The 15989-nt window shown below is 30.8% G+C and overlaps 1 protein-coding gene across 1 annotated transcript; it reads left to right on the forward strand.

Annotated features, from left to right (window-relative positions):
• The first annotated feature begins 7374 nt into the window (after window positions 1–7374).
• On the forward strand, window positions 7375–10000 carry LOC112707333 (uncharacterized). The gene is made up of 2 exons (XM_025759019.2): window positions 7375–9293; window positions 9404–10000. The coding sequence occupies exons 1-2, from the start codon at window positions 8760–8762 to the stop codon at window positions 9539–9541; spliced, it is 672 nt and encodes a 223-aa protein (XP_025614804.1). The 5' UTR covers window positions 7375–8759; the 3' UTR covers window positions 9542–10000.
• The last annotated feature ends 5989 nt before the right edge of the window (window positions 10001–15989 follow it).

Raw genomic sequence — 15989 nt, forward strand, 5'->3', positions numbered from 1 at the left:
GAATACTGTAAATGGCAAAGAGGCAAGCTCTATAGAAAAGAAAGGCTTGATGTATGTCAAAACTTTTATCAATGAAAAATCCGTCATGGATATGATCGACACTGGTGTTACACATAACTTCTTCACGCCTGATGAAGCAAAGAGTCTTAGGTTGAATATCACTAAAAAGAATGGCTAGTTTAAATCCATGAATACCAAGGGTGAACCTCTTAAGGGAATAGCAAAAAGGGTTGAGATGAGTCTTGGTTCTTGGATGGGACTTGTGGATTTCTCAGTAGCACCCATAAATGATTAGTCATCAAGTTCGATTTGCAAAGGAATGCAAATATAATACCTATAATATACTACGACATAGTATGTGTCATGGAGAAAGGGTCTCAATGCATGGTCCCTACAATCTCTAAAGTTGAAGGACCACCGATGTTCTTTGCTATGCAATCCACGAAAGGGTTCAAGAAGAAACAAATTACATATTTAGCTCTATTACAAGAGTTAACACCTGAAAGAGAAGACTTTTGATGAGCGGATATTTTATACGCTTTTTGACATCATTTTCATATAGTTTTTGTTATGTTTTATTTAAGTTTTATTAATTTTTCATAAGTTTTAGTGAAAAATTCACATTTTGGATTCTACTTTTAGTTTGTGTGTTTTTGTGCGATTTCAGGTATTTTTTTGTTGAAATTGAGGAGTTGGAGCATAAGTCTGTTTCAGAGACAGATAAAGCACTGCAGATGCTGTTAGAATCTGACCTCTGTGCACTCGAAGGAGATTTTCTGGAGCTACACAAGCCTAAATGGCAATCTCTTAACGGCTATGGAAAGCTAACATCTAGGGTTTTCCAGAGATATATAATAGTTCATACTTTGCTTCAGAATTGAAGGCCAAAAACTGGCGTTCAACGCCATCCACCAACCCTATTCTGGCATCCAACCCCCACAAGGAGGTGACCAGCGTCCAATGCCCAAAAGGGGGCTCCTAGCCAGCGTTCAACGCCCCTAAGGAGTCCTGGCACGTGGATTACTCTTTTTCTCAGCCCAAACACTCACCAAGTGGGCCCCATAAGTAGATTTTCGCACTAATAGACTAGTTTATCATATTTCTGTAATCCTTAGTCATAAGGTTAGTATATATAGGAGAAGATCACCCTTGTTTAGGATCTTCTTCCACCTTTTTCACATTTTACATTGTACTGTATGAGCCACTAAACCTCCTAGGTTAATGTTAGGAGCTTTGCTAAGTTTTATGAATTAATAAAAGTATTACTGTTCTATCTCAATTAGTGTTTGATTTTATTTTAAGATGTATCTTCGTTCTTCAACCTTATGAATGAGTTGAACCGTCACAAGTTATCTCTAATCTACATGGGTTCAGTGAGCGTCTTTCATCGGATATTGCTGAACCACTAGCTTGATTATACATCTCTTAGACGGCTAATCCACGACTTCGTTGGGGACTTCTCGAGACATCAGTTCAGCCGAGGTATGGGGAGATTAGGGTCTTTGTGGTAAAAGCTAGAACCAAGGCACAACATTCTCCGATCCAAAAGATTCGACCTTGTCTGTGGTATTTTGAGTAGGATCACCAAGGGAATGAACTGCAGGAGCTTCACCCTCATTCAGACTGGATGCGCACTAAACCTGGTGTTTAGCCTAGAGGAAGATTGGCGGCCTCTCAACCGACATTGATTCATAGTTGGAGTAGACAATAAGAAAGGATTGATCCAGAAGAACAAAGCATCTCTGAAGTTTTAACCATCTTCTTGCCATTGAATTCACAACCACTGAGTAACGTTATCTTTATTTTACTTTTATGCGCTTAAACAACTAAAAAAAATTTCTATCCGCCTGACTAAGATTTAAAAAATAACCACTGTTTGATCCAAGCCGACAATCTTTGTGGAATCGACCCTGACTCACCTCAGGTATTACTTGGACGACCCAATGCACTTGCTAGTTTAGTTGTGTGAAGTTTAATTCTGCACACCAACGTTCCTCCAAAAATCAAGAAAGTGTTTTAAGAAAATAAAGATGTGATGCCTCCTGAGTTGTCAAAGCAACTACCACTTAAGAGAAAGGTGGATCACAAGATTGAATTATAGCTAGGAGCGAAGTCGCCTACCTCAACGCCATATGGATGGCATCGCTAGAACTTAAGGAGTTGAAGAAGCAACTCAAAGATCTGTTAGATGATGGATTCATCCGTCCATCGAAGACTGAGTTGGCAGCTATTTCCACTGTCGAGGGAGATATTATATGCATCATCAAAAAGGGCTACATCATGATCCATTAGCCAAGTTAGCTTGAGAAGGTAAGACAAAAAAATTTTGGCTAGAAAATAACCTTCTGTATACCAAAGGGAGAAGACTATGCATCCCTAAGTAGGAAAATCTAAGAAGCAAGTTAGTGAGAGAATGCCACAACACTAAGTGGGCTGGTCACCAAGGTCAACGAAGAACCTTGGCACTCATTGAATCTTCCTATTATATTGACCTCAAATAAGGGATGAAGTGGAGAGTTATGTGAAAACTTGTCTTGTGTGCCAACAAGATAAGATTAAAAATAAGGCACCAAGTGGATTGTTGGAACCTTTGCCTCTGCCAGAACGACCGTGGAAAAGTGTCTCTCTAGATTTTATTTCTGTCTTACCAAAGTTCGAGGGCTTTGGATCTATCCTTGTGGTAGTGGATCGATTTTCTAAGTATGCCACATTTATACCTGCCCCTACTGATTGCACTACAATGAAAGCAACTCAACTATTCTTTAAGAATGTATTGAAATATTGGGGATTGTCTTAGAGCATCATTAATGATCAAGATCCATACTTTACAGGGAGATTATGGATTGAGCTATTCAAACTCCTTGGATCGGAACTTCATTTTTCAATGAGTTTTCATCCTCAAACTGGAGAGTGAATGCCTTACTCGAGTGTTACTTGAGGCATTTTGTAAGCACTAATCAGAAAAATTAGACAAACCTTCTGGACATTGCTCAGTTCTCAAATAATTTGCAAAGAAGCGAGTCCACAAGGAAGAGTCCATTTGAGATTGTGACTAGACAACAGCCGCTTACACCATATTCTCTTTCTTCCTCTTACTCAGGAAAGAGTCCTGGAGCTTATCATATGATTAAGTCATGGGAAGAACAAGCAGATGTCACTCATTCTTATCTCAATAAAGCTACAAAGAGGATGAACAAATAGACAGATAAGAACAACTTTTAGTCTAGTTGTCAAAATGACTACTCTACAAGTAATGTTAGCATTAGCATCGATAAAGAAATGGCATTTGAAACAGCTAGACGTCAATACTGTCTTCCTTCACAGAGATTTGGACAAGGAAGTTTATATGAGGATACCACCCAGTTTGGTTGTGTCACAACCAGGTTTGGTTTGTAAATTACAAAAGTCTCTATATGGACTTAAACAAGCAAGCAAATAATGGAACATTAAACTCACTCAGACTCTTGTTGATGCTGGTTATAAGCAATTTTTTTCATGATCATTCCCTTTTCATCAAGAAACAATCTGAAAGCTTCACTGCCATTCTAGTATATGTTGATGACTTGGTTTTAACCGGGGATGACATTAGCGAAATTAATTCCATCAAGCAAATTTTGGATGACAAATTCAAAATAAAAGATCTTGAAGATCTCAAGTACTTCTTGGGAATGGAAATAGCACGCTCCAATTTTGGAATTCACATTTATCAGCGAAAATACGCCATGGACCTTCTCAAGAATTTTGGTTATCTAGATTGAAAGTCTCTATCCACTCCATTTGATCATAGTCAGAAATTTTTGAAGGAGTCAGGTACCATTTTAGCGGACAACACTACTTATAGACAGCTCACCGGCCGACTCACAAATACTAGACTCAATATCTCTTATGCTGTGGGACGTTTGAGCCAATTGTTGGACTGTGCAACTACTTCTCACCTACAGGTTGCTTTTTGCGTATTCTGATATTTAAAAGGCAGACTTACAACTGGTCTATTCTTCTACTCTACTTCTAATATGCATCTCACTGGATTTACCGATACTGACTGGGCTACATGTGCCGATACTCGTCGATCTATTTCCTGTTATTGCTTCATGCATGAGAAATCTCTCGTTAGCTGGAAGAGTAGAAGCAAACCACAGTTGCCAAATCCTCTACAAAAGTTGAATATAGGCCTCTTGTCGTTGCCACTTGTGAAGCTAGTTGGTTATCTTTCTTAATGAATTTTATTGGTTGCCGCTTCAAAAGTCTATCACTCTATTCTGTGACAACCAGTCAGCCATTCATATTGCCAATAATCCTATCTTTCACGAAAGAACCAAACACATTGAAGTGGACTGCCACATTATTTGTGAAAATTATTTGTCTGGTCTTATTCATCTTATACTAGTTCATTCTAAAGATCAACTTGCTGATTTTCTTACCACTGTCACCGGGTCTTTTTCTTACTAATGTTTTCAAGTTAGGATTGTTAGATTTATACAATTCTAGCTTGCGGGAGGGTGTTATCTAGATTATTTTTTATTAGTTTAATGTTGATGGTAATTAATTATAGTAAAAGTATATAAAGAGTACATAAGATTTTTTATTTTTCTGTTTCTTCATTCATTGAAAATGATCAAAACTAGAAAAACAATTTTCTCTCCCCCTCTCTCAACTTTCACTCTTTCTCTCTCTCTCAGTTCGTCAAATCATTAACATCACATCTTGAATAGATTAGGATATGAGATTTTCTTCGTGCACCATTGTTCTTTTCTTCTAGTTTCTTCTTCATAATTGTTGGCAAAGAAAGAAAAATACGAAACAATAAGGGAAATAAACATATGTGAAATCTTGCATAGGGTTTAGCTATGCTATGAGAAAGAGATAGTGAAAATTGTGCACAAGAGAAAGAAGGAGGAGAAAATCGCAATGAAGGAGCACCGATATGCTGAGAAACTCGATAAATGACAGAGACCGGATGAATCACAAAATGCGTGATCTTCCCGGATAATCAATTTTCGAATCAAAACAATTGATTGTTTTATAAATAATATAAGATAAAAAAATTCTTCTACGAACCAATCAATTACTATAATGAAAAAATCAATTAGATCTCTACAAATTATAATTTCTGCAACTATGAAGATCGTATAACGATGAATAAAAATTAATAATTAAATAGATGGATAAACGATGAATAAAAAATAATAAAAAATTTATAATAAAAATTGATAAACAATCACAATTATAGAATTAGATAGTTAAAAAATAAATTAATAATAGATTATAAATCAATTATTAATCTTAGTATTAAAAAAATAAAATTAGAATATCTAAATTAAAATAAAATTAAAAAATTTAAAGATAAATTTTTAAAAATAAAATATATAAATAATAAAATAAAAAATAAATTTTATAATTAAATAATAAATAAAAATTAATTTATAATAAAAATAAATAAAAATTATTTAATAATTATTAAAAAATAAAAAATATATTTTATTACTAAAACTATTTAATAATCGAAACATTATTAGAGCGTTAAATCCTTTCTCAACTTAATATCCTTCTCGCAATCTTCTTTGACAGTATCATAAAAAAACTACCAAGAGATTACACTTATTAGGTTGACTTTCGCTAAATTTTAAATAAAATATTACTTAAAAAATCCTCCTATCTTTAAAATATGGATAAATATGATTTAAAAAAAAATAATCAACTAACGCATAAATTTTAAATATGTAATTTTAAATGAATAATATTAGAGAGCTAATGCTTTTAATAAATATCAGTTAATTTTTTTAATTTATTTTATTTATTTTAAATTTTAAATTTTAAATCCTTTAAAAAATTGTAATTTTTAAAATTAAAAATTAATTTCTTTTACTTTCTCTTTTTTAAAATTATAGATGTACGAAATTTTTGTATTCGTTGATTACTAGTAATTTATGTTGTCTCCCTAATAATACTATCAAAATAAATGCAACAAAGTTTTATATCTTTATCATTATTATTTTTACTCTTTTATCCTTTTTAAATTTTAAGATAACTAAATAATTAATAATAAAAAAATATAAAATAAGAATGCAAATTTATGAGAATATACTAATCATGAGAGGATTTATTTATATTCAAATAATCTAAAAAATCTAAACACATATGACATATCCTAATTTTGTTTTAAAAATATTATTTATATATAAATACATATATAATTTAATTTATTTTTAATATATATTTATATTTTATATTAATAACTAATTTTAATAACGATTTTGATATCCACATAACATAATCATGGATTATTTTCCATCGTACAAACTACAAATTACATTAAGGCTATTGTAGCAAGTGATAAGAATAGTAGAATATAATAATGTAGATTTAAGGAGTAAGAATTCAGGACCCTATGACTCATCATCTGGTTTTTGCAATCCATGGTTGGTAACAGTGGGAGTTGGCCCATAGTTTTTAGATGAATGGGACAAATTAATGTGGATCACAAAATTATTGGATTGCTCCTAGGGTTGGAACTTGGAAATGCAATGGGTTAACAATACGTGGAGCTCAAATTAGAATCATAAGTATTTTTTTTCTTAATTAATAATATTATAATCAAATTATGCGTTATAAATAAAGATTGTAATAGTTAAATAATTAAATTATATTCTTTACAAAATTTTAAATATTTGAATAAAATTCTGTTTCTAATAAAAAGATATATGTAGCTTTTTACTAAAAATTAGAACTGGGACAAAAGCATGTAACATGCAACAACTCTTCCCAAAAATAAAAAAAGAAAAGAAAAGAAAGTCTCAATTCATTGAACCATAGTAATCACTCATCACCGTCTCTTCTTTCTATCCACTCATTGAAATCACAATGTAACATTATAATTGATTTATATAAATATCATGATCTTAGTAGTATTCAAAACTCCACCTAAGCAATGATCAAGATTTGGATGCCACGTTTGACGCAAACCCATGTGAGATCTTGAGTGGTTTGCTATGAGCCCATAAAAAGATTGCTTTTCCCTTTGAAATATGCAATCCAATGAAATCATAAATGCTTAGCTATTTGTGTGGTGAATCTAAAGTCTAAAATAAACCAAATAAAATTATTAACAATATATATGGTTGTCCATTCTCACCCCTTTGGAGGTAACCAAAGCACCATCCCACAAACTTCGGGCTTCCTTACATACCATATATGGCCATATTATTATAATAACCTATTTAGAATATCCAAAATTGATTTAAATAAAGGAAAAAAGAAAATAAGTGGTGTAGAGAATTTTACTTGTGTACATGGATTTTATTTCTTTAAGAGAAAAATATTCTAAAGGATTTTTTGAACTTTATAAAACCGCTTGTTATCAACAATTCCACAACTGTAGGAATTTTTATGAATAATAAATTTACTATCTTATTAGATGAGGTGGTGAGTAGTAGATTATAAAATTAGGAACAGACATGATAACATGATATGAATGTTTACGTGGGCTTAATTTAGGAAATAAAAGATTGTCTCTGCCCAGGTGATTATCACGTGCGTGGGCTCAGACACTAGATATAAACCAACCACGTAGGAAAAAGTATACCAAAAAAAAAAAGAAAACTAATGTCTTCTTAAAAAGAAAATTTTAATTAGTTACAATTTTTTTAAAACTATTATATAAATGATGATGAGAAATTGTTTTGCATTTTTTAATATTTTAATTTTATACAAGATAAAAAAATAAATACTCATGTAAAATTATATTCATCTGAAGTTAATAATTACAAAACATTATATAATTTAACAGATTTAAATAAAATTATCATCTAATAATTTTCAATTATTAATTTTACATGAAAATAATTGTACGTGAATTTTTATTAATAAAAAATATTTTGTATAAAAAAATGAAATATCTTGAGCCTTAATTTATAACTTTTATTTAACCCTGATAGTTGTTTCAATAAAAAACCAGCATGTTATTATAATAAAATGTGGCGTTGGATGATTTAAGTAGTGTGTCAAGTGTCAAGTGTCAACCATGAAATCACTAGGATATAATAACCAAACAAGAAAATGATTTATATATATTTAGAGACATTATGTATTTATTTTTTATTCAGCCTATTTTTTGTACTCCATTAAAAGAATTTTATATAATTTTGATAAAGCGAGAGAACAGTAAAAAAACAATAAAATAGTAGATAGATATAGAAAGAAAATAAATGTTTAATACCATAAAATAAATAAAATTAGACTCAAAAAATAATTTTATATAATTATATATGTTGATGTATATGTATAATAGTTAGAATTTCGATTTAATTTTTAAAATTTTTTAATATTAAAAAATTTATACTAAATCTAATAATTTTATAATTTAAATTTTATTAAAATTTTATGTTTTATATATTTAATCTATTTTTTAAATTTAACGTAAGATTTCAAATTTTTTACCGAATAAGAAGATAAGCAAGTTGAAATGAAACAAGAATGGGTCTTAACCTTGGACCACAGCGAACAGTCAAATAAAATATAGTTTTAGAGAACTGAATTCCCACAGTTTCTAAATCCACACACAGTACACATTTAACTACTTGCCTACCCGTCAAATAAAAAAAAAGGAAAAAAAAAAAAGAAAACTACTTGCCTATCCAGTTGTGATTGTGACTGTAATTGTAATTATCTATTTATATTTAATTATTTATACATACATATATATAGTAGTTGCTAGTTATTTGGTAACAAGAAATAGAAAGAAAGAAAGAAAGAAAGAAGGAATGGAAGAAGGGAATGAGTGTTTGTGCGCGCTGTGTGGAAAGAGGGCTCAGATGCTGTGCGAGTCAGACCAGGCTAAGCTATGCTGGGACTGCGATCGCACCGTTCACGGCGCCAACTTCCTTGTCGCCAAGCACGTCAGAGTGCTCCTCTGCCGCCACTGCCACCGCCCTACTCCCTGGAAGGCTTCTGGTCCCTCCCTCACCGTAACCTCCTCTCTCTGCCATCCTTGCTCTTCTTCTTCTTCTCTTCCCATCACCACCGCCATTCATGATCATGAATCTGAAGACGATGAATCTGAGGATGATGAAGAGGAGGAAGAGGAAGAGGAAGATGAATATGAAGCAGAGGAGGAGGAGGGGGAGAATCAGGTGGTGCCTTTGTCTTCCGCTTCCGGCGGCGGTGGTAATACTAATGGCTACGATGACGGAGACATGTCTAGCAACACTGCTTCTTCTTTTCGATTCAACAACTTGAAGCGCTTTCAACATAATAATCATCACAACATCCACCATTCTTCTATTTCTGATGAAGATGTAAGTTTTTCATAATATATGCTCTGTTAATTCTTATTATAAAGTGGTTGTATTAAATAAATATTTATTTTATACAAATAACTGATTTGGTGATTAATTTTTCATGACAGGACGACGATATAGGTTGTTGCTCGTCTGAAAGATTAGGAGGAGATAACGATGATGAAGATTATATGAGGCCATTCAAGCACCGTAGAATCTTCAATCACAGGGATGACGATATACATTGCCATAATCATAAACGGTGATGAAGATATTTGAACATTAATTAAGATATCATCCTCATGAGAACAATTATGAAAGATGTAATGATTATGATGCTGTTCACCAACCACCATGAATCCATGATCAAAACTCACCCGCTAACCACCCCAATTGATGATCACCACCTAAACTTCACACTTCAACTTCAATTTCAGTTTCAAGGGTGGATTTTGTTCATGTTAGGGGAAAGTGAAGCCTTAATTTCCCATTTTAATTTTTATCATGTATTTTGATATTTTTTTGTTTTATTTAAAGTGAAATCCATTGGTAAAAATAACTGTAGTTGATGAGTTGATGTGAATACTAGCATGGTCCATGGAAGGTAGTAGGTATTTCAAACCACATGCACTCCCTCTTGGCCAGTTATTTCATTATGCAAGGTTAATTACTTTCGTTGAAACGTCTCATTCAATTCAATTCAATTAAAGTGTTGTGTATTGAAATCATCTTGTCATCAATAGTTTCCATCTTCTAGATAGTGTAATTGTGTTCTTCTATAAAGTTTGGAAGTGGAAGGGGAAGGTGTGTGTAGATAGTAGTGGTGGTTGTGAAGAAGGACAAATACACTGTACTTACTACTTACACGACTTATGAGTTATGTCTTATGACAACTTGCCAAGTTGGATGAATTTGTCTCCTCCACTTATGGATGTGGTCTAAACTGCTTTCTTTTTTTTTTTTATGGGATGACCTCGAAAATAACTTTAAGAAAATTTTTAAGTAGGAAGCGAATATTATAACTAAATTTTTTAGAAGAGTGTATATTACACTTAATGTTCATATTTTTTTATATTTTTATTATAAAAAATAATCTTTTTTAACTTAATTTTATTTTTTTATAACATTCTCTTTATATTAAATCTAGAGTATATATTTAAATAGGTTCTTAAAAAAATTTATATCGAACGTCCTTATTTTTAAAAAAGTTTTATTAGATTGAGGTTTTTGAATTTTATAAAATTACATATAAATTTTTACTTTAGTTAAATTCATCATTTTTACTTAAATAAATAGGTCTTTAAAAATGTGATAAAATGATTTATATATCTTATTTTTATAAAATTTATAGATCTCAACATAATAAAATTTTTTGAAAACAAAAATATTTGTCATAAAATTTGTAGGGACCAATTTGAATATATACCCCTAAATCTTACATATAGAAGATTTAAGTAGTATAGTTTGAATGTGGACTAGTGATAGAAAAATTTTTAAGTGTAACGTTATACTGGTATTTTACTGATTTTTAACCGTTGATCTTAATTATAAAAAATATTATAATATATATAATTAAAATCAACGGTTAAAAATAACTATAATACCGATACAACGGTACACTTGAAAACTTTTCTATAAAATATAGGGTTAAGTAAGTAGTTGTTACATTCTAATGTATTGGATGACTTCACTTTTTTAAAAAGAGTTGAAACATGATTGTTTTAAAATTATAAAAGGTACAAACTCTGTTTTTTCATTTTTCTTAATGCTTACAAAGGACCTTTCTCAATTTTTATACTGAAAAAAAAAATCACATCCCCAAAAAGAAAAAGCTATAGCGGATAAAGTTTGATCTAGACGTTGAAATATGAGCAGTTTGCCCTTTTATTATTTGGTAAAGTACCAATTTTTTGGAAGAATTTAAACATGTTGGACATTATAAGGAGACGATGGGGTGTTTGAAGTTTGAACTTCTTTCAACTTATTTAATCATACAAGCATGCTTATTTAATCATTGAGGTTTAGGTTAATTTAGATATTTCGTTTTCCTCTTGTTGAAGTCACTTATATATATAATAATATAACAATAATAACAACAATAGAGGAAGAAAAATAACATTTTAATCAAAATGGGCCACTAGCAATTGCCTTTGGTTGCTTAATTTTCATTTCTAAATGGACATATGTGGGGATAGGAATAGGCATACGCATAGGTTCGGGATTAATTCATTTGGAATAAACAGGTACAAGCGGGTACAAATTTGCAAAAATAAGATACATTACAGGCATATAAATACAATTTTATATATGATATGATATGATACATTGATAGGAAAAAAAAGGGGGAGGGAGAGGGGGGGGGGGAGGCAATAATTACAAAGATAATAATTAGAAAAGGATAATGAATCAATTCAATGAATAGAGACCAAGAAATCAAAAATGGAGAAAGACAGGGACCCATATTTTACCCATACTTCAGCTGTTGTCTTTCCAGGAAAATGTTTGTGAAAACACACACACATACTCTATATATATATATATATATATATATATATATATATATATATATACTGAGTTTTTTCATAAACAGAATTTTTAGAATTTAGGTGAATTCCAACGATGGAAAGGATAAAGCATTTAGAAAATTAGAACCGATAGTTTTTGGATTTTAATGTGCTCCAGCACATGAAAATAATTCCCAATATGAAAATGAGTTTCAAATATATAGGAAAGAATCTCACTGCAAGGATGAATCTTTTGAAATCAAATATTTTTTTGAGTAGATATCGTTTTTATCCCCAACGTTTGGGGTAAGTTTTATTTGTGTCTTTAACGTTTAAATCGTCTTATTTGTATATCTAATGTTTATAAAAGTGATTCAATGTTATTTTACTATCAATTATACTAACAAATCAGATTATATTTTTCAATTATTATCACTTGGATGTATTCATTCTCAATTAAGTCTCACTTGGATGTGTTCGATTTTAATATTATACCCACTATTTGTATTTAGATTCAATTATGTCCCTAGAAAAGTGAATTATGTAAATGTTGTAGTAATTAGTTTCAACTTTTGATGAGCTATTTTTCAGAGTGGATCATCAATTTTATCCACATATTTGTATTCTAACTTCAAGAAGAGATTTTTAAAACTTAAACTAAAGTGTTCATGATGTGTAATTGACTGCAGGATAACATTAAATCACTTTTACAAACGTTAGGGATACAAATAGGACGATTTAAACGTTAAGAACACAAATAAAATTTATCTCAAACGTTGAAGACAAAAACATACTTTACTCTATTTTTTTTAAACTAAAATTAATACTAAAACTTATATACAGTATATTAAATTAAGTAGAGCCATACTGCAGGTACTTAGCCTCACTATGTTCATTATAAAACCCTTAAAATATTGCCACAGTTATTAATGTTTAAGAATTTATTTGCATTCAAAGGACATGAAAGAAAATTTGGTGTCCATTCAAACCACTTGAAATCTTTCCATAACTCCCCTATAACTCAACTCATTCAACTCCTCTCTAAAACTAATTTTGAAATTACAAAATTAAGTTTGCACTCTTTATATACCAACACAACACCAAACCATAAATCAATTACCATATGCATTTTTATCCTCTCTCTTCCCCTTCTCCTCTCGTCTATTGTGCCGTTGGTTGTCTCTTATCCCCTATCATGCCGTTGTTGTCCATCGCGCCTCACCCCACCCTTGTGTTGCACTCTTCCATCACGCCAGTGCTTGCGTCTTCTCTCGCGTCTGCCTCTTCTTATTCTTTTAATGTGATTTGAATTTTTTTCGATGTGATTTAGATATTTTTCTATATAATTTAAATATTTTTTATATATTATGGATGTTTTTTTTATCTCATAGTAAAAAATGTATTGAGAATTTAGAATATGAATGTTTTTTTTATAAAGAAAGAAACATTCACAATCTCTAGAGAATTAATTTAATGTGATTTAAATTTTTTAATGTATTTGAATATTTTTTATGTAATTTGAATTTTTTTATATAATTTGAATTTTTTTTTGTATATTGTGGCTTTTTTGTCCTTTATTAAAAAATATTGAAGTTTAGAATGTAGATCCAATTACAAAAAAATATCCAATTACAAAAAAAGAAATATCTATAATCCCTTGAGAATAAATTTTCAACTCATAAATCCTACTAAATAAAAAAAAGCATTCAATATTTACGGAATGAAACATTCAATTACTAAGAAAGAAACATCTACATCCACGTCTATATCTTTTTGAGAATAAATTTTTAATTCATAAATCCTAATAAATAAACAAAAGTTTAATTATTCTATTGGTCCTTATAGTTTTACCAAATTTTTAGTTAGGTCTTTATACTTTTTTTTCTTTTAATTGAATTCCTATACTGTTTTTAATTTTATGATTAGGTCCTTTTTAGTGTAAAAAATATTAGAATTAATTGAATATTTTTTTTACAAATTGAAGGTATTCATAAAAAAAATCTAACTAAATCTTTGACCGCATATATTTTGAGAGAAATATTCTTTTAATTCTAACTTTTTAATATAAAAATGATCTAATTATAAAATTAAAAGTAATGTGGAAGACTCAATTAAAAAAATATATATAAAGACCTAATTGAAATTTTGGTAAAACTATAAAGTTTAACAAAGTAATTAAACCTAAAAAAAAATCGAACCTTTATAAAATGAAACATCCAATTACTGGAAAAAAAAAAACATTCACAATCCTTGCAATATTTTTTTCATAAATCTTGAAGTGCAGTTCAAATAGGAATTAGCTGAAGTTAGCAACACCTCTTATTGGTTACCAAACAAAGTTGTATTCATATTCAAGTAAATAAAGTAAAATTTGTAACCTACCCCAATAAAAAAAGGAGAAAACAATAATCAAGAAACAAATCTTAACACATAAAAAATCACCAAAAGAATGATGCAGTGAACAACACTATTTTTGTTACGACCTAATTTCCATGCTAGTTTAGGATGTGTGTAAGCGACTTATTTAAGGGTCACACACCCAAATCAGGATCATATTCCGCAAAATAGGATAGAATCAGACATAAATTTTTTTGAATTTTTAGTCACCAAAAGCTGTAAATTCTAAAACAAGACTTTTTGAGATATATTTTCTAACTCTAATTTTTGTATCTTTTGAACCTCGAATTGACTTGATCGTTGAAATCTTTGCAGATACGTCACCCTCATCTAATTTCAATGTGATGATTGACTGGTGACTCCTCATTTCATTCCCCTTTTATCACTGTAAATAGTTAACAATTTGTTAACTTAGTAATTCTAATTAACAGATTCAATGCAAGAGGGCAATAGACAATGTCCTTAACTAAAATATATTCCACCTTATAGTAAAGCACAAGTCACATTAAAAATTTTCACTACACGTAACTAATTTATTTACTCTATTGCACAGGGCTAATCTTCCAAACACTTGGAACAGTTGGTTTGAAACAAGAGAAAGTGTGAAGTGGGAAGTAATTCATCACATGACATAGTAGTAGTTAAGTTTGGAGTTGTTCCTGTTGCGGAGGACATTGCCAAAAACATCATAGAAAAAAGCTACTTGAATCTGAGTTGAATGGATTTGTACTGACATGAATCCTAGGCTATCGTAGTAAAACTTCATCTCCTCCGGATTCATCATCCTTTTCACATCTCCTCTCCATGCCTTGGACCGCCACCACCACTTGTCAAATATTGATGCATGCATTATTGTTTCCCATTTACAGCAACATTGTTATTGCCAACACAAACATTTATATTATTAGAACAAATTAGCTACTTATGTGTTCCAAGCAATGTTCGTGTCCGTTTATGCACAAATCAACATTATTTGCCTGAAGAAGTGGAAGGAGATGTTTAAGAAGTTCTTGGGTGGGTCCATGATGGCTAACACTTTTGATTGTATGATGTCCAATCACTGTCTTCCAAATCCAAATCCTTTAGAAGCTTAGCAAGGTAACGCACCTCACCAATTATAAACATGCATGGGGCTTTGGGTGGGTGAAGTATTTTTCAACAAAAGGACTTGTGTCTACAAAGAAAAGTGGTGGAGACTACTTCATCAACAACACAAGTTGATGATGAGTATATTAAGAATTAATATTCAGCCAATTAAATTCACTGTGATGATGCAAAGACGGAGAAGTGGGATGGTCCTAAGAGAATCGAATGTAGAGATGTTGGACTATGAGAAATTTAGAGATAGGGTAATGGAGTGCCCTATTCCGAATTCAATGTTTGACGACCTGAAACCACATTGGGGCTCGGGTATGTGGAGGTGATGGCACTACCGATACACTTGTGGTCTGAGAATGCGTTCTATAAAATTGGGAGAATTTAAAAAATATGGTTATGGTGGATGATGTCTCGAAATGGAGTATATTATTTTTGCACGCAAGAGTGCTCATTAATTGCTATCAATGGGAACTAGTGCAAGAAATATATGGATTACAGTGAAGGCAAAAAATTTGGTGTTTGAAGTCTATGTTAAGGAGTTTGAAAAAGAAATAAATGGTGCCCAATAAATTGAAGAAGCTAATTATTAAAGTTAAGTACGATTTTGGTTACTAAGATAAGGGTTGAAATTTTTTTTTTGTCATTGGCCTTTTTTTGCCTATAAAATGGTCTCTAAAATTTAACTTAATTTTAAAATCGTCATATTTACCAAATT

The sequence above is a fragment of the Arachis hypogaea genome, chromosome 8, assembly GCF_003086295.3.
Source record: "Arachis hypogaea cultivar Tifrunner chromosome 8, arahy.Tifrunner.gnm2.J5K5, whole genome shotgun sequence".
Lineage (NCBI taxonomy): Eukaryota > Viridiplantae > Streptophyta > Magnoliopsida > Fabales > Fabaceae > Arachis > Arachis hypogaea.